Raw genomic sequence first — 22,408 nt, 5'->3', positions numbered from 1 at the left:
GATATTATGCACTGTAGATGATGATAACTTCAAACTCTTTGCAATTTTCCTCAGAGAAACTCCTTTCTGATATTGCTCCACTATTTTTCGCCGCAGCATTGGGGGAATTGGTGATCCTCTGCCCATCTTGACTTCTGAGAGACATTGCCACTCTGAGAGGCTCTTTTTATACCCAATCATGTTGCCAATTGACCTAATAAGTTGCAAATTGGTCCTTCAGCTGTTCCTTATATGTACATTTAACTTTTCCGGCCTCTTATTGCTAACTGTCCCAACTTTTTTGGAATGTGTAGCTCTCGTGAAATCCAAAATGAGCCAATATTTGGCATGACATTTCAAAATGTCTCACTTTCAACATTTGATATGTTATCTATATTCTATTGTGAATAAAATATAAGTTTATGAGATTTGTAAATTATTCCATTCCTTTTTTACTCACAATTTGTACAGTGTCCCAACTTTTTTGGAATCGGGTTTGTAGATATAGAAGTACAGAGAAATATAGACATATAACTAGATATAGAACTATAGAAAAATAGAGACAGATATAGAATTATAGAAAAATATATAAATAGAACTAGGTATAGAAGTAGAGAGAAATACAAATACAGAAATTTTCTCAGAACCATATATAGTATATGTGAAAAGTAGGCAGTAATTAAACAGTTAAACACTCTCATTCGTGTCTAAGATGGGTTTTTGCTTCTTAAGAAGGTGAAATTTGCATGACAACAACAACAAAAACAAGCTGCATTTCATGTTTTATTACAACAATTAATGCGGCACTAGTGTTCAATATCCACCTAAACATTTTCACATCACATTCAAATTAGTGTGTTATATACAAGATACAAACTGACGGCTCTATACTGCGAGTTAAAACCTGATTAAAGACACACGTCAGGAATAAAAATACTGGAATGAATATGTGTGGCATCTTTAAATAGAGGCTCATGAGCTTCTGAAGCTCTTTCACAGGTTAGTCATCAGTCAACTAATGAGTGGATCAATTAAAAACACAAAGAAACATCACAGGTCAAGCTTTCTTTCTCCATCTCCTGCTGAAGCCAGAATCAGGACATCACATCATGTTTTTTACAGGAACTCACTGACAGATGCAGCAGGGCAGGTGTCCCTGCATTAGGCTGTGATGTTATTTTCTGTCTAATGCAGCTGGGTGTCAGCGGACGGAGGGTCTGGGGCAGAAACAGGAGGACAGGAGTGAGACTTGATGCTGTTGTCTTTGCTAGCAGCCTCGTCGAAATCCAGTTGCTGTCCATTCACATTGATCTCCAGACAGCCGTGGTAGAATGCAGAGATGGGAGTGACGGACAGCGGGAGATCTGCACACATAAAGAGCCAGGGAACATGACATGACACCAGGGATCAATGGAAAAAACACTTTCTCTGTTCATTCTAAAAACTACCTTATTTAAAGGGGTCATGAAATGGAGACTCTAAATGTTCTTTATATTTACATGAGAGGTTACTCTACAATAAAAACGTACTGCAAGTTTCAGAACTCAAAACTAACGGAGCTGAAATAATTTTCTACCCTTCTGAAACGCGCGGATTTGAAATTGGCGTCACAATTTCTCCTCAATACGCCCTTAACATGCGTCACCATCGTATGTAATCAAAGGAGGCATTTATTTTTACAGATGAGCCTGATTGACTGAAAGCTAAAGATTTCCTTTCTTCTTCACAACGGACTGTTTTGTGAATTATTTTAAACGTGCTGCCAGTAATACACAATATATTTTAGTGAAAGATAAAGCAGCATTTTATTTCAGAGGAAACCCAGGTCAGTGCATTTATTTTTAATCTTAGAGTATGTTTTGTAATAAACATCAAACCAGCGTTTAATGCTATTAAGTCACCAAGCGTATCACTGTTTGAGTGTTAATAATAAAATCAGTAAAAACATACATATCGGAATCAAACCAGAATGTCTCTAAACATGAAATTTGCTACCCAAATAATTGTTTTTCTATTGGGAGGAAAAATTATATTTATTATAATACAAAAACCTGAAGCTGCATTTTATGATCCATTTAAAGCAAAGCATCATGAACACTGATCTAGAACTCTGAAACTATCTGAAAAATCTAGACTCTGGAAACATCTCCTTAATGTTCCGAAATGTTTGACATGAACATGATCAAGTTGAATCAGATTCTAAACTATAATATGCTGCTCTTGACAGACGTCTGACTGGATTTCCCACCATCATCTCCATCTGAATCTCTCACACAAGCACAATCCAGGTTCAGATGTTTGTGATGGACAGACAATCTGATGTTAGTGCTCTAAAACCATTACAAGACACCACTGCTGATAGATTTATTGATTTAATGTCCCGATGAAGACGATTAGATGCCAGTAACTGAAGGAGTGCTGACCAGCTGACTACAGAGACTGTGTCTGTTCCCCGAACTAGCAAATACAAAAAACATCCAAAACAATTTAAGGGTAAGAATTTAATTGATGCTCAACAAATAAAAAACAGATATAATGCAGATAAACAAATGATACAAATTTTTACAAAAGTGTTTTTTGTAAATTATATGAACACAGATCATAACTTGCTCTGTTTGACAGAAACCTGGCAAAAACCAGATTACATTATTTTAAATAAATCTACACCCCAAGATCACTGTTGTAAACATGAGCCATGTCCAAAAGGTAAAGGGGGAGTTGTTGCTACAAAATAACATTACCCAGAGAAACAAGTGTTAATGAGAAATCCCCCGTGTTGTTGCATTGGGATCAAACAGATGCATTGGGATCAGCATTTATAGACATTCTGAACCCCATTAGGGTTAGACATCATGTTTCAGGGCCTACTCATTTTCATAATCATACTTTAGATTTAATACGGTCATATGGAATTGATATTAATGGCATTGAAATTCTGCAGCAGAGTGATGATATCTCGGATCATTATCTAGTCTCGTGTATACGCCATATTGCTAAAGCTGCAAATTCAACTCCCTGTTCCAAATATGGCAGAACCATCATTTCTTCCACAAAAGACTGCTTTGTAAATAATCTTCCTGATTTGTCTCAATTTCTCAGCATATCCAATAGCTCAGAAAAACTTAATGGTGTAACAAACTATTGACTCTCTCTTTTCTAGCACTTTATATACGGTTGCTCCTTTACGCTTAAATAAGATTAAGGAAAGCAGTCCTTGGTATAATGAGCACACTCGCGCCTTAAAGAAAGCAGCCCAGAAAATGGAACACAGTTGGAAGAAAACGAAACTAGAGGTATTTCGTATTGCATGTCGGGAAAGTACTTCTACTTATAAAAAAGCTCTAAAAACTGCTAGATCTGCTTACTTTTCGCCTCTTAGAAGAGAATAAACACAACCCCAGGCATTTATTCAATACAGTGGCTAAATTAATGGGAAAAAAGCATCAACAGACACAGACCTTTCCCAACAGCACAGCAGTAATGATTTTACTTTCAAGATTGATACTATTAGAGATAAAATTATAACCATACAGCCGTCAGCCACCATATCACATTAGATAGCGCATAATAGAACCGCTGAGGAACTGATTCTCTGCTGAGGGACAGGTAGAATTGTATAAACTTTTCAAATCATCAAAACCTACAACATGTATGTTAGACCCTATTCCATCTAAGCTACTAAAATAGGTGCTTCCAGAAGTCATAGAGCCTCTTCTGAATATTATTAATTCATCAGTGTCTTTAGGATATGTCCCTAAAACCTTTAAATTTGCTGTTATTAAGCCTCTCATTAAAAAATAACAAATTGATCCTAGAGAATTAGTTAAATGCAGACCGATCTCAATCTCCTTTGTCAGTAAATGATGAGATATCATATCATTCACAAGTACAGTATGGAGTGCCACAAGGCTCAGTTCTAGGACAGTTGCTTTTCACACTTTACATGTTACCCTTGGGAGATATCATCAAGAGATGTGGTGTTAGCTTTAACTGTTATGCTAATGATACTCAGCTCTATATTTCTTCACGGCCCGATGAAACCTACAAATTTGCAAAACTAATGGAATGCATAGTTGATACAAAAAACTGGATGACTAGTAATTTCTTACTACTAAATTCTGAAAAAAACTGAGGTTTTAATTATTGGACCAAAAACCTCTGCATGTAATAACCTAAAACATTGTCTAACACTGGATGGCTGCTCTGTTAATTCCTTGTCATCGGTTAGGAGGAGTGTGCTATTTAATAGCAATCTTTCCTTTGAAACCATGTTTCTAGCATTTGTAAAACTGCATTTTTTCCATCTTAAAAATATATCTAAATTATGACCTATGCTCTCAGTCTCAAATGCAGAAACATTAATTCATGCATTCATGACCTCAAAGTTAGATTATTGTAATGCTTTATTGGGTGGTTGCTCTGCGTGCTTAATAAACAAATTCCAGCTGGTCCAAAATCCAGCAGCTAGAGTTCTTACTAGAGCCAGGAAATACGACCACATTATCCCGGTTCTGTCAACTCTGCACTCGCTACCTATTGAACAACTAATATATTTTAAAATCTTACTAATTACTTATAAAGCCCTGAATGGTTTAGCTCCTCAATACTTGAGAGAGCTCATATCACATTATAGTCCTTCACGTCCGCTACAATCTCAAAATTCTGGCCATTTGATTTAGAATATAAATATCAACTGCGGCCAGCAGATCCTTTTCTTATTTAGCGCGTACACATAATAAACTATCGCATTTCTATAATTCAAATCCATTAAAGGATTGTTAGGCTGCATTAATTAGGGAAACCGGAACTGGGACCACTTCCCATAACACCCGATGTACTCACTACATCGTAAGAAGAATGGCATCTATGCTAATATTTATTTATTTCATTCTTAATCCGAGGTCCCAGTAGCCACCAGATCCAGTCTGTATCCAGATCAGATGGTGGATCAGCACCTAGAGGCGACCTCTGAATGTCAGCGGAGACCATGTCAACTAGATGAGCCTTAGAGACAGATCCCTTGTGAAGACCTCATCACCTCGACAACCATCGGCACAAGATTTTTGGTTCCTTGCCACTGTCGCCTTTGGCTTGCTTAGTTGGGGATGCTTGACTGACTGATTGCACAGACACTTTTTGGAAGAGAGCTGAACTAGATGATGACATCACTGAATCATCAGTGAATTGACTTTAGCTGGAAAAATGACTGTTATTGTCTTCTTGCATTATTGACAAACTATTTTCCCATTTAACACTGTAAAGCTGCTTTGACAACCATTATTGTATGAAGCACTATACAAATAAAGGTGACTTGACTTGACTACCAGTTAATGTAATTAAATGCCATTCTAAAGCCTGAAGATTACAGTTAACTAGACCAGTGTTGTTTTTGTATCATACATTTTGTATCAGACATTTGGTTTATTTTGTATCATTTTCATTTATGTATTTTATTTTCATTTTACTTCAGTTTGAGTAATTTTGTTTTGTTTTGTCATTTTGATGTATTTTAATATGTTTATATATATTTTTAAATAAATATTTATTTGAGTTTTACATTTATATTTATGCATTCGGCAGATGCTTTTATCCAAAGCAACATACTGGTGTTATTTTATCATATCGTATTTATTTTTATTGAGATACTATTATAGTTTTAGATACTTATAAATACTAATAAAGTAATTTTGTGGTGTGTTTTAGTTATTTTTTATTTCAAATGTCATATAGTTTTTATTCATTTTAATTTCAGTTATAGTTTTATTCATTTTAGTATATCAAGTTAAACTAAATAAAAATAAAATACATTAAAAAAATTATATTGCATTTTATTTCAGTTAATATTTATTTTATTTCAAGTAATTTTTTATGGTTCTATTTTTTTCTCACTAGCACTGTGGAAACATTGACTTATCATTATATTAGTGAGGATCTATTATCAGTTCACCTTTATAAACAGAATCAGGCTAAAAATGAAGTAAAGAAGCTGACTGACCTGGAAGTCCTCCTATGTAAGTGTGGACGTGACTCTGCATGGTACTGTTGAGTTTGGATAAAGCCATGCTCAGGGTTTCAGAGTCACTGTAGGACACGCTGGAGGAGTTTGCTGTGATGTGGAGACCATCAGCTGATGCTTTCATCTCCACCACTAACCGATCCGGATAACACAGCATCAGAGACTGCAGCGTTGCCACGCAAATGCCGTCCATAAAAAACTGCAGATTCTGCAATACATGAGCAAGAGACACACGTGTGTTTATTGTGTGCTGAGACTTCACCAGGATGGGACATCAGCACTGAATCTTACCGCATCATCTGGTCCTTGCGTCACCACGGCAACGGACAGAGGGACAGAGTGGTTGCTAACCAGGGCAAATAATACACCGGTGCTGCTAGACGGACGGATGCTCATTACAACATCCAGCTTCCAGAGATTTGTGCTTCCTAAGACATGAACACACATGTCAGTAACTCATCCACCTACAACAGAGTAAAAGCTTTATTCATTCATTAATTAATGTGCTTATATTTAGTCATGAGACTTTTGTCTTCTGTGGATATGCATTTAAAGTTGTTCCATAATTATAAAATTCTGCAACATTAATACTGTTACTTTCCTATTTATTACTGTGAAGCTGCTTTTATATGTATAAAGACAGAGAAAGAGACAGATGGCTGGATATTCATTTGATAAAAAAATATTTATATGACAAAGCACATAAAATAACGCAACTAAAACTGAAACTAAAATTAAAATGAAAACTGAAAACATAAAACATTAACACATAAACACTAAAAGTAAGTAAATAATACTAAATACAAATAAAAATAACAGTTTGTTTTCATAATAATATTTGCTAAACTAAATAATAAATGAAAATATTTGTAATAAATTTTTGTTCAAATTAAAATGAAAACGGAAAATATAAACAAAAAGCAAATTCAAAATATTAATAAATCCTATAATAGTATATAAATCATAGTACAATAACATTGATAAAGGAGCATAAACATTAATTTATTTATTTATTTATATTCCAGTTGCTTTATAGCTGAATTCAATTTGTTGCATAATTAATAAACACTATATAAATAAATGTAAATGTCTATTAAAAATGTATAGAAATAAATGTGACTTGACTTATACAAAGTGCTGGTGCCAAGAAACGAGCCGAGGTTAGACCGAATCTTCTGTAGTAATGGATGTGTTGCAGACACTCTATAAAGAGCTTTAATTGTATTTATTTCACTGAACTCACCGTAGTCGATGTTGAAGAGTGCCAGGCCTTCGCCGCTGAAGAAAGAGCCTTTCTCCACATGCACATAACAGTGCTTGCTCTCCTTCTGCCGAAACACCTCCTTAACTCCTTCACTCGCGTCCTGATTCATCAGATTCCAGCCACGAATGCAGCCATCCAGCCTCGGGTTGATCTGATCCACAGCGGCACAAACAAAGCAAACATTCAGTTCATTCACAAAACAACAGTATTGTTAAACACACATTACTTCAAATAAAACAAACTAAATTAAAATCATGTTTATCATTTTAAATTTTTTTGTAATTTTGTCGTGTGTTTCGATTTTAATTAGTTTTTTTTATATTAAGCTTTCCTTTATTTTTATTTCAGTTCTAGTTTTAGCTATTTAAGACAAAAACAACATTGTTAAACTTAACTAAAATTAAAATAAAATTTAAAATCTAAATAAATAAAATGCTAAGTTTTGAAATTTTGTAATTGTTAATTGCATTTAAACCATGTTTTCCACCATACTGACTGCTGCTGCTGTGACCCGTAAGGTGTGTGTTTGAATTCTCACTGGTTTGATGAGGCTCTCGTTGCGATCAGGCAGGCCGGCAATGTAAACCTTTGTTTTCAGTTTGTCGTTGAAGAGTCGCTTAGGACTGTTAATGCTCATTATAGCCTCTTTACTGATCTTCACAGTGATGCTTCCCATCAGCTCCTCCACAGAGATCTACAGACCAAAGCAAACACTTCACACACAACCTCTAGAACCAACAGAACCTTACATCCAAACGCCACCGCTTAAACCTCAAAAAATGTTTCTTAAGCAGCAAATCATCATATAAGAATGATTTCTGAAGGATCATGTCAAATACTTTGATCACAAGAATAAATTACATTTTACAATATATTCACATAGAAAATATTTCACAATTTTTAATGAATGGTTGTTGATCAAATAAATGCAGCTTTGGTAAGCAAGAAGAGACTTCTTTCAAAAACATTAAAAAACCGACCCCAAACTTTTGAATGGTGTTCTGATAGATACTAATGAACCAAGCAGAAGTTCAGTTCCTGAAGGAAACATCAGTGTTTGTGCATCAGCAGTAGAATCATGTCAAAGACTGTAAATCACATACTGGAACAATAAAGCAGGTCCTTTCAGACAGAGATATGATCATCTATAATCATGACTGATTCAAACGCACCACATGCCACTGGCCGTCATTGATGGCTTTTCCTGCGCTGGTCATTTGGATGGAGTGTTCATTCTTATACTGAACCTCGATGTGGCCAGACCGTAAACCCAACATAAACCACGAGTCCTGCAAAGACTCGGCATACAGAATCACTCCTTCAGGATCAAACGTGCGGAAATCAAATTCAGCTGCAAACCTGTGGGAAAAATTCATGTTACACACTCCAAAGTTATCTTAGTATTATTTATATACTATCATAACATTTATTTATATTTTGAATTAGCTTTTATTTTTGCTTATCATTTGACTTTTTATTTTGGGATTTTTTTTAATAAATTTTTTTATATATAGGTTTTATTATATTTAGCTTTCATTTATATTTCTTTCAGTTCTAATTTAGTACTTGAGCTTAAACTTATTTTGTTTCAGATATATATATATATACATATATATATACATACATACACACACACACACACACACACACACATATATACATAAATATATATAAAGTACCCTCCATAAGTATTGGGAAAGTAAAGACATAATTGCTTTCTCTGCTGTGGAGTCAAGACATTTGCAATATGATTAAAAGATGAATATGCGACAAAACTACAGAATGTCACATTTTATTATTAGGTCTTTCGACACATACATGTTTTACCAAATAAAAAGGAAAGCACTTTTAGAGTTCATCCCACTATTTGATGTGAGCATAAGTATTGGAACAGCTGAATTTAAGTCAGATGTAAAAGATTAAATGCTAATATTTAGTTGCAGATCCCTTGCATGCAATCAGAGCAGTGAGTCTGCAACCCATAGACATCATCAGACTCTTGGTCTTATGCTTTGAAATGCTTTTCTCCAGCCTTTAATGCAACCAAATCCAACTGTTGCTTGGTTTTGGGAAGTTTCTATCTTTAGTCTCCTCTTCAGCTGGTGAAATTAATGTTCAATCAGATTTAAATCTGGAGATTGATTTGGGCAATCTAAGACTTTACATTTCTTTGCCCTGATAAAGTCCTTGACTGAACTGGCAGCGTGTTTTGGGTCATTGTCCTGATCCAATATGAAGTGCTTTCTAATGAGTTTGGTGGCATTTTCTTGAATATTGGAATATTTTGTACCCTTCCAAATTAATTCTGCTACTGCCATTATACATTAAGTCATCATTAAAATGAAGAGGTGCTGTTCTAGAGACAGCCATGCATGCCCATGCCATGACACCACCTCCACCAAGCCTTACAGATAAGGTTGCATGCTTAGGATCATTTGCAGTTCCCTTTTTCTCCACACTTTTGCTTTCCAATCTCTCTCCAATCAGTTCCAAAACTCTACTGGCTCACATTTGTGAAGAATCTTGCCTTTCTATTTTTGGTGATGATCAGAGGTTTGCATCTTGCTGTGTAGCTTCTGTAATTCTGTGTCAAATTCTCCTGCGGACTGTAGATTGACAGAGCATCACCCCAGCTTTCTGGAGGTTGTTGGTGATTATACAGACATGTATTTTAGGGTTCATTTTCACAGCTTTTATGATTTGTCTGTCATCAACTACTGTTGTTTTTCTCAGCCGATCAGGTCGTCGTTGCTGATGTTGCCGGTAGTTTCCAAACTCTTGATTTCTCCATGCCCTTTGTTTTTCCTATAGTTCTAATTGACTTCCTCTTTTCTTTTAGCATCCAAATTGCTTGCTTTTCTCTCAAAGAGTAGGCTTCCTCGTCTTCATCCTGGTTTGTGTGTCATCATCGAATGCAAGACTTAGAATGCAGAAGCAATGGCTATAACTGATAAGACACATTCCCTGATTTTAATATCTGAAGAATTAATGCAACAGGACACAGCTGAACACTTAGGAAGACCTGTGAGGCAACTGTTCCAATACTTATCCTCACTTCAGAAAGGGAGATGAAACTCTAAAAGTGCTGATCTTCTTAGCTGGAAAAACATATTTGTGTTAATTCACCCAATAATAAAATGTGCCATTCTGTAGTTTTGTCTCATATTCATCTTTTAATCATATTTACAGATTTCTTGACTCCACAACAAACAGAACAATTTTGTCTTTACTGTTCCAATACTTATGGTGAGCACTATATACACACATATATATATATATATATATATATATATATATATATATATATATATATATATATATATATATATATATACACACACACACACACACACACACACACACACACACACACACACACACACACACACACACACACACACACACACACACACACTCACACACACACACTCACTGGCCACTTTATTAGGTACAACTTGCTAGTACCGGGTTGGACCTTCTTTTGCCTTCAGGAGAGGAGAGGAGAACCACTGCTCTATTGGATTGAGATCTGGTGACTGTGGAGGCCATTTGAGTAAAGTGAACTCATTTTCATGTTCAAGAAACCAGTCTGAGATGATTTGAGCTTTGTGACATGGTGCATTATCCTGCTGGAAGTAGCCATCAGAAGATGTGTACACTGTAGTCATAAAGGGATGGACATGGTCAGCAACAATACTCAGGTATGCTGTGGCATTTAAACAATGATCAGTTGGTACTAAGGGACCTAAAGTGTGGCAAGAAAATATCCCCCACACCATTACACCACCACAACCAGCCTGAACCGTTAAAACAAGGCAGGGTGGATCCATGCTTTCATGTTCTTTACACAAATTCTGACCCTACCATCTGAATGCTGCAGCAGAAATCGAGACTCATCAGACCAGGCAACATTTTTCCAATCTTCTATTGTCCAATTTTGGTGAGCCTGTGCAAATTGTAGCCTCCGTTTCCTGTTCTTAGCTAACAGGAGCGGCACCTGGTGTGGTCTTTTGCTGCTGTAGCCCATCTGCTTCAGGGTTGGACGTGTTGTGCGTTCAGAGATGGAATTCTGCATACCTTGGTTGTAACGAGTGGTTATTTGAGTTACTGTTGCCTTTCTATCATCTCTAACCAATCTGCTCATTCTCCTCTGACCTCTGACATCAACAAGGCATTTTCGTCCACACAACTGCCTCTCACTGGATATTTTCTCTTTTTCGGACCATTCTCTGTAAACCCTAGAGATGGTTTTGCGTGAAAGTCCCAGTAGATCAGCAGTTTTTGAAATACTCAGACCAGCCCGTCTGGCACCAACAACAATTCTACATTCAAAGTCACTTAAATCCCCTTTTTTCCCCATTCTGATGCTCGGTTTGAACTTCAAGTCGTCTTCACCACATCTAGATGCCTAAATGCATTGAGTTGCTGCCATGTGATTGGCTGATTAGCAATTTGTGTTACCAAGCAATTGAATAGGTGTACCTAATAAAGTGGCCTGTGAGTGTGTGTATATATATATATATATATATATATATATATATATATATATATATATATATATATATATATATATATATATATATATATATATATATGTATATATGAGTAATTGTTTTACTTTAAAAGTTTTTAATGTAAGTTTTCCATCTAATATTTAGATTTTATTTCTGCTTTATTTCAGTTAGCGAAAATTATTTTATTGTTATTCATATACTACTATAGTATTTGTTTATATTTTGAATCAGCTGAGTTTCTGTTTTCATTTTAATTGTAGCTCATTTTAATGTTAGTTTAGATTTTAATATTTAGATTTAGCCATTTTAGTACTTCAACTTCAGCTTATTTTATTTCAGGTAGTTGACAAAACTTACTAAGATTTTTTAAGTTTTCCACATAATACTTATATTTCAAATGTATTTCAATGAACTGAGTAAGCAGTGTCAACACTGAAACACTCACAAAGGATTGGCTTCTCATCTACTGAACAAACAACACATTTAAATTTAAATTAGCAGACACTTTTCTGGAATATATCAGATGAACCTTCAGAAAATGACGTTCTTCCATTCAGGAGGTAAAACTAAATATTATATCAGCTACACTTTATCACTAACAGAGCAATAAGGCACACCTACACTGTCTGAACGGGAAAACTGCTAGTGTTTAGTTACAACTTCTATCCCAGCATTCTTCAGAAACATAATAACTGTGATAGTCGTACTTGGTGTCGGCCTGCAGACGGAAGTGCATGTAGAACTGCTCTCCCAGATGCAGTATCTGCTCATGCTTATGGTCGTACAGATCCAAACACTTGGGGATCTTCTCACACTGACGGCTGTCCTCTGCCAGCTTCACACCCTTACGCCCGTCACAGTGACACGAGAAACTGCCGATGGTGTTCACGCACTCGCCGTCACACACGTCCTGCTCACACTCATCCAGATCTGACAAAAACACACATAAATGAATAGTTCAATCAAAAACATTCCATCAATTGCTCACCAATGAGTGATGTAATTCTTCATTTCTCTAAATCTGATGAAGAAACAAACTCATCTACATCTTGGATGGCCTGAGGGTGAGGATATTTCCAGCAGATTTTTATTTTTGAGTGAACTATTCCTTTAACTAAAGTCAGTCTCTACTGTAATAAACTGTGATGTAGATCATTGCAAGTCAGTAATTTTTGATGTTTGAGGCAGTGCTCCAGACAAAAAAAATAAATAAAAAATCAACTAAGGAGCCACTGGCTCCTATAAGAAAAAACAATAGGCGCCAAATTATTATTTTTTGGTGCCACAGAATAAACGTGTTTTATTTTATTTTTTAACACTTAACATTTCAGTCATACTGTCATATGTTTATATCTCATCTTTTTTTGTCTTTATCAGCATTTTAATACTCACCGACACATTCGTGTGAGCTCATGTTGTACTGGTATCCCAGAGGGCAGCGGCACTCAAACGTTCCCGGAGCGTTGATGCATTGAGAAGGCTCCACACACACACTACGATACAAGATACACTCATTGATATCTGCAATGACAGACACACACACACACACACACACACACACACACCATAAGATCCATAAACAGACAGCAATATACAAACATCAGCATTAGTGTTATTTAAGTATCACTCATATACTTTTTTCTTATTTAGATTCCTTCTTCACCAAAATCCCAGCATGCATCTCATTGATTTGCAAACTAGTCAAAGATCTGCATTTGTGTTTTCATCATTCTCAGAATTCCACTGGTGTGATTTCATCACTTCACTGTTATTCTTACACAAGGGAAAGAGAAAGAGTGCAAGTATCCAAACCTATGTGTAGCTAAAGTACAAACCACACAATCCTGTTGATAAAGTCACAGCCAAGGCAAATTGTTTCTGCTGAAGTGAAACAGCATCTGATGATTTATGAGCTTAAAAACACTGTTACATAATGGACCTTTAATACACTGTGTGTGTGGATGTGGTTTTAATATGAATGTTGGACCTCACAGCTGGAGAGAATAATGTTTCTCTTTTACAGGAAAATCCCAGGATTCCTGGAACAGCTGCTGGAGATCAGACTCGACTGGCAGACATGAAGCCAGAGGATCAGAAATGCAACACTGACCTCTGACCTGTGCAGTGACTCTCACCGATGCAGTGGATGTTGTCTTGGGTGTAGAAGCCCTTCTCACAGCTGCACATGAAGCTGCCGGGGAGGTTGTGACATTTTTGGCTGCATCCCGCAGGGAATTCTGGGTCTTCACACTCATTAATATCTGTGGAGTCAATAAAATAAACACCAATAAAGCTGCAGACAGAAATGATCTGTCAGATAGTCTGTTCACCACTAGTACTAACTTCTTTGCTTGTACAGTAAATGCATTATTTACATCGATGCAGTTGGCAGACGCTTGGTTTACACAGCATTTAAGGTTTACATTTGATCAGTTTATGGATTCCTAGGCAAAATAGTGATGTATCTGGATTATTATAGTAAACAAAAACTGAAACAATAAAGAAAATAAAAATAAACACCTGAAATGAAAAAAAAAATATGGAAAATATATATATATATATTGTTTTGTTTCAACTAGTTTCCAAAGCAACATTTATCATTTTCATTTAGTTTAACTTAATATACAAAAATAACTAATACTGTTTATATATTTAAACATAATTGTACAACTACATACTACTGTTTTTCATATGCAACTTAGTGTCTTTGTAAATGAAAAAAAAAAATATTGTAAACTTTATTGTAAATTAAAAATCACTCACTTCATTAAATATTAAATACTTAAAGAAAGTTTGAAAAGAAAGGATTAAAAAAAATTTCACACTTAGAGAGAGATCGACCGATAATCAATTTAACCGATATTTTTCCTGATATTTTAGCATTTTTCAATAATCAGATATCAATTTTGTAATACCTGATGTACTGTCTACCATCTTGTGCTTGTTTTAAGAATTGCACATAAGACCACCATTAAGGCACTGCGTCTGAGAGCAAACGAGTCAACAGCCTTGTTCACAGGTAACTTAACTTGCTTTGCTTCAATTCATACACTATTTATCAAAGCAGCCATTAATACACACATGGTACATAAATGTTTGATATGTAGTTGCTAGGAAATAGAGACAAACTCACATGGTCGTGCAATCCATCAAGTCATGTCCAAAAGACATAACTTTACATGAATTAAAACACCCTTGAATGAGTGCATGTTGGAAATAAAACAGCTTAATTAAATTCTCTCGACTCATCATTAGTTTTGTTAAGTCTCAGTGCTGTGTAATGATCATGAAAACCTTTTGTGGTCAGTATGATGAATCTCAGCTCACCCTGCTCACAGCGCTGACCCCTCCATCCGGCTTTACACTCACACGTGAAGGAGCCCTGACCGTCCACACAGCGCTCATAACCGTTCTTATAGCACGGCAGCGGCAGACACTGGTTACTGATCTCTGAAACACATAGCAACACAATTTCACAATCAACACAGACACAGGACTGTCTCAGACTAGATAACAGTACTAGTGCTGGATCACCTTGAATACAGGTACGGAGGTTCTGAGGGATTCCAGGCTCAGGGTTTGGATTATTGATCCCGGCGCGGTGAGATCCCAGACACCCTACAGAGAAAACAACAAGATACAACACATACAAGACATGACACACACACTTCGGTCCATCTAATGATGCACTGTCAGTCACACAACATGTCATAAATACGATTTTTAATCAGTGCTTCTTTAAAAAAATTAATAAAACTGATCAGTTAAGGATTGTGTAACAATATACTTGACCTAACTATGAACACAGACTCATAAATGTGTAAAAACAACAACAACAACAACAAAAAACTAGCATATTTTACAGCAGTGTTTCTACAGAAACTTATCGATCTTATTGTAATGTTGACTGTATTTCTATCATGTGAACTCTTAGCATGGTAATGGATATGACAATGTTAATGTATTTGGTCTTGGCGGAATAGATCTGCTACGCTGCTGCTGTTGGTTATTGCATTTGGTAATCTTCCATTTATGTCTAAAATTTTAGAAAAAGTTGTGTCTGCTCAATTGTGCTCCTACCTGCAAAAAAATGATCTCTATGAAGAATTTCAGTCGGGTTTCAGGCCCCATCATAGCACAGAAATTTCTCTTGTTAAAATTACAAATGACTTGCTTCTTGCATCAGACCAAGGCTGCATCTCATTGCTAGTTTTACTTGATCTAAGTGCTGCGTTCGACACCATAGATCACGACATACTCATAGATAGATTACAAAACTATACAGGTATCCAAGGGCAGGCTTTAAGATGGTTTAGATCCTACCTGTCCGATCGCTACCACTTTGTTTATCTAAATGGGGAGTCATCTCATTTATCACCAGTAAAATATGGAGTGCCACAAGGATCTGTCCTAGGTCCTCTGCTATTTTCAATATACATGTTGCCCCTTGGTAATATCATTAGAAAATACGGGATTAGTTTCCACTGTTATGCTGATGATACTCAACTATATATCTCAACAAGACCAGGTGAAACTTCTAAATTATCTAAGCTAACAGAATGTGTTAAAAATGTAAAAGATTGGATGACCAATAATTTTCTCCTATTAAATTCAGATAAGACAGAGATATTACTAATTGGACCAGAAAACATTACACAGAATCTCGTAGATTACAATTTGCAACTAGACGGATGTACTGTTACTTCCTCTACTGTAAAAAATCTGGGGGTTATATTAGACAGTAACTTGTCTTTTGAAAATCATATTTCCCATGTTACAAAAACAGCATTCTTCCATCTTAGAAACATTGCCAAGCTACGAAACATGTTACCTGTTCCTGATGCAGAAAAGCTAGTTCATGCATTCATGACCTCTAGACTGGACTATTGTAATGCACTGCTAGGTGGTTGTCCTGCATCCTCAATAAACAAGCTACAGGTAGTCCAAAATGCAGCGGCTAGAGTCCTTACCAGGTCAAGAAAATATGATCATATTACCCCAATACTACAGTCTCTGCACTGGCTACCTATTAAGTTCCGTATCAGTTACAAAATATTATTACTTACTTATAAGGCCCTTAATGGCTTAGCTCCTGCGTACCTAACTAGTCTTCTACCACGCTACAACCCATCACGCTCCCTAAGGTCACAAAACGCTGGACTTTTGATAGTACCTAGGATAGCAAAGTGCACTAAAGGAGGTAGAGCTTTTTCGCATTTGGCTCCCAAACTCTGGAATAGCCTTCCTGATAATGTTCGGGGCTCAGACACACTCTCTCTGTTTAAATCTAGATTAAAAGACACACCTCTTTGGCCAAGCATTCAAATAATGCATCTCATAATTTTGGACTGCAGTTATATCTGATCAAATGTGCATTATTATTCTTTAGCTTGGGTTAAACAAATTAATTTTACTTGGCTGGAACAGCAGCTACGCTAATTATGTCTCTATTTGTTTCTCTGCTTTGCCACGGGATTTACATCCCGTGGTAACTAGGATTTACACTAGCTCCAGTCTGGATCCAGAACATCTGAGAAGAGATGATGCCAGCCCCTCAGAGGACCTCAGATGATGCTAACCCAGAAACAACATACAGAACTACCACATTTTGCTATAAGTTTGATTGCAAAATTGCTGTTAATAGTGTTAATCGTCTGTTTGTTTACGTCTTTTTATTGATTTTTCTGAACATTTCTGGCATATGCACATGAACTGACAGTCACCACTGATAAGATACTAATAAATATTGTAGAAACTTATTTTTCTGTAAAGTTGCTTTGTAATGATTTGTATCGTAAAAAGCGCTATACAAATAAACTTGAATTGAATTGAATTGAATTATTTTTTTTTTTGTGTTTTTTTGTTGTTGTTTGTATGTTAAGGAGCTTTATACTGATAATATTTAATTCAATATGGTGCTGTGAGTATTTAAGACATACTGCTGCTGCACAAAAATCATATAAAATAACCTGTAGCAGATCTATACAGGTGGAGCTGGGGAAGGTGGAGGGTTTCGGGGGAACTCTGAAAGCGCGCTGCAAAGCTCAAGCGAATGCTAATCAGCCATTAAAACTTAAAGCAGCAAGCTCATTGGCTGCGTATGCAACATGAACCAATCAGCTTGTGACAAGTAATTTAATGCTAAAAATATCATCAGTTATGTTAAGGACCCATCAGCCTGCGCCATCTAGAGTTTCATGACATAACTTGGTATTTAACATGCCGTAAGAAAAATGATCTAAATTAAATAACTACAAAAACGGACAGCTAATGCCTAACAAGCTAACCAATTTTTTTTTATTTATATTTTTTTTTTACATTTAATATAATTTTATGACACTTTAGCTGTTTGCATGTTATCTATTAATTTCGAGATTTTACATTTTTTACATTTTTTTACATTTAATATTTTATCTGTTCTCAATTTTGAAATCCCAAACATCCAAAATCTAAAACACACATTTAAGTGTTTCTTTTAATGCACTTTATCTATTTGCATTTGTAGATTTCAATTTCAATCCATATCTCTAAAGATTTTTTTCTCTTACATAGACCTTACATAGACAGTTTTATTCCTATCTATATTCTGAAGGCTTTTACTGAAGAGTTTCCTTCACACTGATTTATACATTTTATTCCTAGAATATGGTGAAATGTATTTATCATCTATCTGTTGACTATTTTCTGATTTATGGAGTGATAAAAAGAATTCCGAAATCCCCTCTGAAATTATTTTTACTCTAATATGTCATCAAAATCAAAAAAGAAGATTTTTTGAAACTGGCTTTATCCAATGTTCAGATTTGTGTTTTGGAAATGCAAATTAGTACGTTTAATTAGATAAAACCTTGTATATACGCATTCTTATACAGAACATTTCAGAAAACTTGCAATACAGAACAATTCTCTTAATGTATTGTGATTAATCAACTGGGGAGCTATATATAAGTTATATATAAGTTAACGTTTTACCCTATTCACCTTGTTTTATAATTTATACTTTTACAATTGGGACAAACAGACTGACTCAGAGTCAAAGCAGCTTCAGTCACAGTGAGTTTTGCAATCAGATTCCAGTGTGAGGGTCACTGAAATGTGAGCTGACATCACACATCACTCAGAACCACTGTACATGCTCTGGGTTACAGTAAGTGTTTATTTGCACAAAATAATGATGATGACTTACCAACATACTTGGGATAGAAATATTCCTGGAAAATTAAAAAAACGTCATGATGAGATTATTCACATACATCATAAAGCAGTTCAGTGATTCATTTCCAGTTCACAGACCTCACTATCAACACGAACGATCTCATGACTGAACGCACGCACGCACACACACACGGCTGACGGGTCAAAGTCAATGTCAACAGCATGATGGATCACAACACAAACATCAGGGCATCGATTGCCTGACAGAACTCACCGTTTCTAGATTGTTCTCAAATATTTCTCGTGCCTCCTCTATATTGCACAGTTCCTCGATGCATTCGCGCTCCAGGTTTCCTTTCTTGGTCTCCTCAAACAGGTTGTTTGCACGTCTATGTCGTAGGAGGAACTGAGACGCTTTATTCTGTGAGAGAACTGGACATGAGAGCACATCAGAACAGTGTGTTTGACTGCCTTCACTTACAAAAACATACCAACTGAGCCATTAAATTAACATGGCATTTGGGCAAACACCATGGTAATACTATGATTTTAATGGCCAATGAGTGCATGCACAAGTTATGGATGTTATACAGAATATAAACTCAAAAACACTGATAACATTTAATTATTCTTTAACAAAACAGTCTCTAGAATTTTAAACCGACTCATGTAAGAACTAAAGATTCTGCACCATTATCAGCCAATAATTCTGATTAATCAGGCTGGCCTAAATACACTACCGTTCAAAAGTTTGGGATTAGTAAGAAATTTCACGTTTTTTAAAGAAGTTTCTTATAGTCATCAAGGCTGCATTTATTTGATTTTATTTGATCAGAAAAAAACAACAAAAAAACTATTATTTAAAATATTGCAATTTAAAATAAATGTTTTTGATGAGTAAAAAGTTAAAAAGAACAGCATTTAATCAAAATAGAAAAATTTTGTAACAATATAGACTACATTTATGCATTTAGCAGACGCTTTTATCCAAAGCGACGTACAGTGCATTAATGCTATACATTTTTTTGTTGTTGTTGTTTTACCAGTATGTGTGTTCCCTGGGAATTGAACCCATGACCTTTTACGCAATGCTCTACCACTGAGCCACAGGAACACTACCATTAAAAAAAGTTAGGAGTCAGCTATTTTTGAAAGAAATTAATACTTTCATTCAGCAAAGATGTGTTCAATTGATAAAAAGTGACAGTAAAGACTTATTTTGTTAGAAATTATTTCTTTTTTAAATAAATGCTGTTCTTTTTATCTTTATATTCATCAAAGAATCCCAAAAACGGTATCACAGATTTCCAACATTGAAAACAAAATCTGAATATTAGAATGATTTCTGAAGGATCATGTGACACTGCAGTAACGATGCTGAAAATCCAGCTTTGATCACAGAAATAAATCAGATTTTAAAATGCATTTTAGTTTAAAACATTGTTACTTTGGGAATACCGGTAGTTTGTAAACACTGCTACAATGTTACTTTGTATATACTGTTATTTTATTTTTTTTTTGTAAACACTGTAACAGTTAATTTTGTAAATACTGCTACAAAGAAATAGTCATCATATTCAACAAAACTTTACTATGGTAAACACACAGCTTCCTCCAAACTAACGTTACCATAGTTACTACAGTTATTGTTTCTGATATAAAAGCACAATACATTACCAAAAGGCTCTCTTTGCCATTTTAATTTCTTTTTGATAACAGCGACTAATAGCAAGTTATCAGCTTTACGGTAAACTAAAGTAAAATAGCTGTTTTATTTTGGTGTAAACTGAGGTTAATGTAAAAGTAAACAATGCTCAACAAAAGGCTGATGAAAGTAGCGGTTTTGCGCTGTGCTCTGGACGCTTTTAATCACTTTGTGACAGTAAACGGTTAGTAAAGTGGATGTTTTTTCACCTCTGTGAGCCGTTATTGTTTCTGTTTTACTCACATCGCTGTGACCCGCAGAGTTCAGCGCGCAGCAGCAGCATCACGAGGCCGAGCAGAGAGCCGCTCCGCGCCGCCGTCAGTCTCATCATGCTCTCGCTGTTCGATACGGTCAGGCACTGCAAAAACTTCCGGTTCGGGTCCAGAAGCAAACACTGGATTCTTCTTGGTAAGCTCCTCTAGTTTGGCCAGAAACGCAGCGCGTGCGAACTCATGACTGGCCAGTGTGGGTAAACCGTGGGTAAACCAGTAGTTGGTGAATGCTCTCTGGCAGGCTGAAGTTAAAAGGAGATTATGTAACAGGAATTACAGCTGATTTTATTATTGATAAATAGTTTAACCTCTTAATTTATCCAGTTAAAAATGTTTAGGGGTTTGAAATAAATAAACAAACAGCTTTCAGCATTGTTACTTTGTAAATGCTATTTTCAGAAAAAAATTGCTTCTTTGTTGCTCAGATCTCAATACAAACTAATTTCTCATTAAATGATCTGAACTGCTCCACATTTATTTTACAGCTCTAGACATTTACTGGCTGAACCGGTGACTCTGTTTTTATTTCTCCAAACATGTTTTAGAGGAGAAACATCTGAGCTCATGATGAGCAACTTCTGAGCAATGAAACTTTCCTCTGGATGGAACAAAATGACATTCATTAAAAAAAACAAAAACAAAAAAAACAATGTTGTATTTGTGTTTTCGCTGTAGTCATTTTTCATCCTTTATGTTTATAGTGCTTTTGAGCAGTTGTTTTAAAGGCAAACAGTATTTGAAAATAAAGACTCAAGACTCGGATTGCTTTGCTATTGCCTTCATTTGATCAAAAGAAACACGTGTGTCTCATTCAGGTCATTCAGTTGGTTGGTCTGTACACACACATCACACAAACACCACTCTCCCTTCGTAGGGATCTGAGATCAAAGTTCCTTCAACAGATCAAAAACTGGTGAATTACTTATAGGGGACATTATTGCATATTTCATACTGTGCATTTGGATTATTATTTATTTTATTTTTTTTCTCCCACAAAAGCATTATTCTGTGATATAAAAATAAACAGCATTTCATTTGGGGAGGAAAATGGGGCTGTTAAAATATCTAAGCACTGAAACATGCATCACTGAGGGACGTACAGAAACAGAAGAACCGTGTGTTAACAAAAATACAACACCATACTAACAGAAGTGAAATGACGTGCGGCCAAGTATGGTGACCCATCCTCTGAATTTGTGAAGAAGAATGTAAGTGTTAATCTCCAGCTCATATTTCACCCTGAAGTCATACGAAATGAGAAACGCAAAAAGTTTCCGCATAAAGAAAATAATGCATCAGTATTTTTCACATTACTATGGTAACTTGTTTCTGTCAAGGGATAAAGAAGAAAAAAAAAGTAATTGCAACTATTATGAGAGAAAAAAAGTTAGAATTGAGAGATAAAAACTCAATTCTAAGAAGAAAAGTCTGAATTGAGATAAAAACTCGCCACTGTAAAAAATGATTTTTAGAAGAAAGATAATGTTTTTCAAGAAAATACTA

The 22,408-nt window shown here is 35.5% G+C and overlaps 1 protein-coding gene across 2 annotated transcripts; it reads right to left on the bottom strand.

Moving 5' to 3' along the window:
• Positions 1–749: 749 nt before the first annotated feature.
• LOC109097545 (vitamin K-dependent protein S-like) lies at positions 750–21,163 on the bottom strand. Of its 2 annotated transcripts, XM_042751754.1 has the most exons (14): positions 20,877–21,163; positions 19,203–19,360; positions 18,960–18,984; positions 15,308–15,391; positions 15,101–15,223; positions 13,909–14,034; positions 13,166–13,294; positions 12,481–12,703; positions 8,432–8,618; positions 7,798–7,953; positions 7,239–7,410; positions 6,287–6,423; positions 5,975–6,203; positions 750–1,343 (listed from the first exon to the last, which is right to left on the bottom strand). In XM_042751754.1, the coding sequence occupies exons 1-14, from the start codon at positions 20,962–20,964 to the stop codon at positions 1,165–1,167; spliced, it is 2,016 nt and encodes a 671-aa protein (XP_042607688.1). In that variant the 5' UTR covers positions 20,965–21,163; the 3' UTR covers positions 750–1,164. The 2 variants fall into 2 exon arrangements, with proteins under 2 accessions (XP_042607688.1, XP_042607767.1); XM_042751833.1 differs by lacking the exon at positions 20,877–21,163 and having other exon boundaries at positions 13,884–14,034; positions 19,203–19,326.
• Positions 21,164–22,408: the final 1,245 nt, after the last annotated feature.

This window comes from Cyprinus carpio, chromosome A1, assembly GCF_018340385.1.
Source record: "Cyprinus carpio isolate SPL01 chromosome A1, ASM1834038v1, whole genome shotgun sequence".
Classification (NCBI taxonomy): Eukaryota; Metazoa; Chordata; class Actinopteri; order Cypriniformes; family Cyprinidae; genus Cyprinus; species Cyprinus carpio.
Note: the sequence above shows the minus strand (reverse complement) of the source record. Positions and strands in the feature narration are given on the sequence as shown.

Excerpts from the sequence above, each read along its gene's own strand:
- LOC109097545 (XM_042751754.1), bottom strand. The coding sequence starts at position 20,964 with ATGATGAGACTGACGGCGGCGCGGAGCGGCTCTCTGCTCGGCCTCGTG. Across the intron at positions 19,361-20,876 it reads ACTCTGCGGGTCACAGCGAT|TTCTCTCACAGAATAAAGCG; the intron begins GTGAGTAAAACA and ends TCTCATGTCCAG. Across the intron at positions 13,295-13,908 it reads AGACAACATCCACTGCATCG|ATATCAATGAGTGTATCTTG; the intron begins GTGAGAGTCACT and ends CTGTCATTGCAG.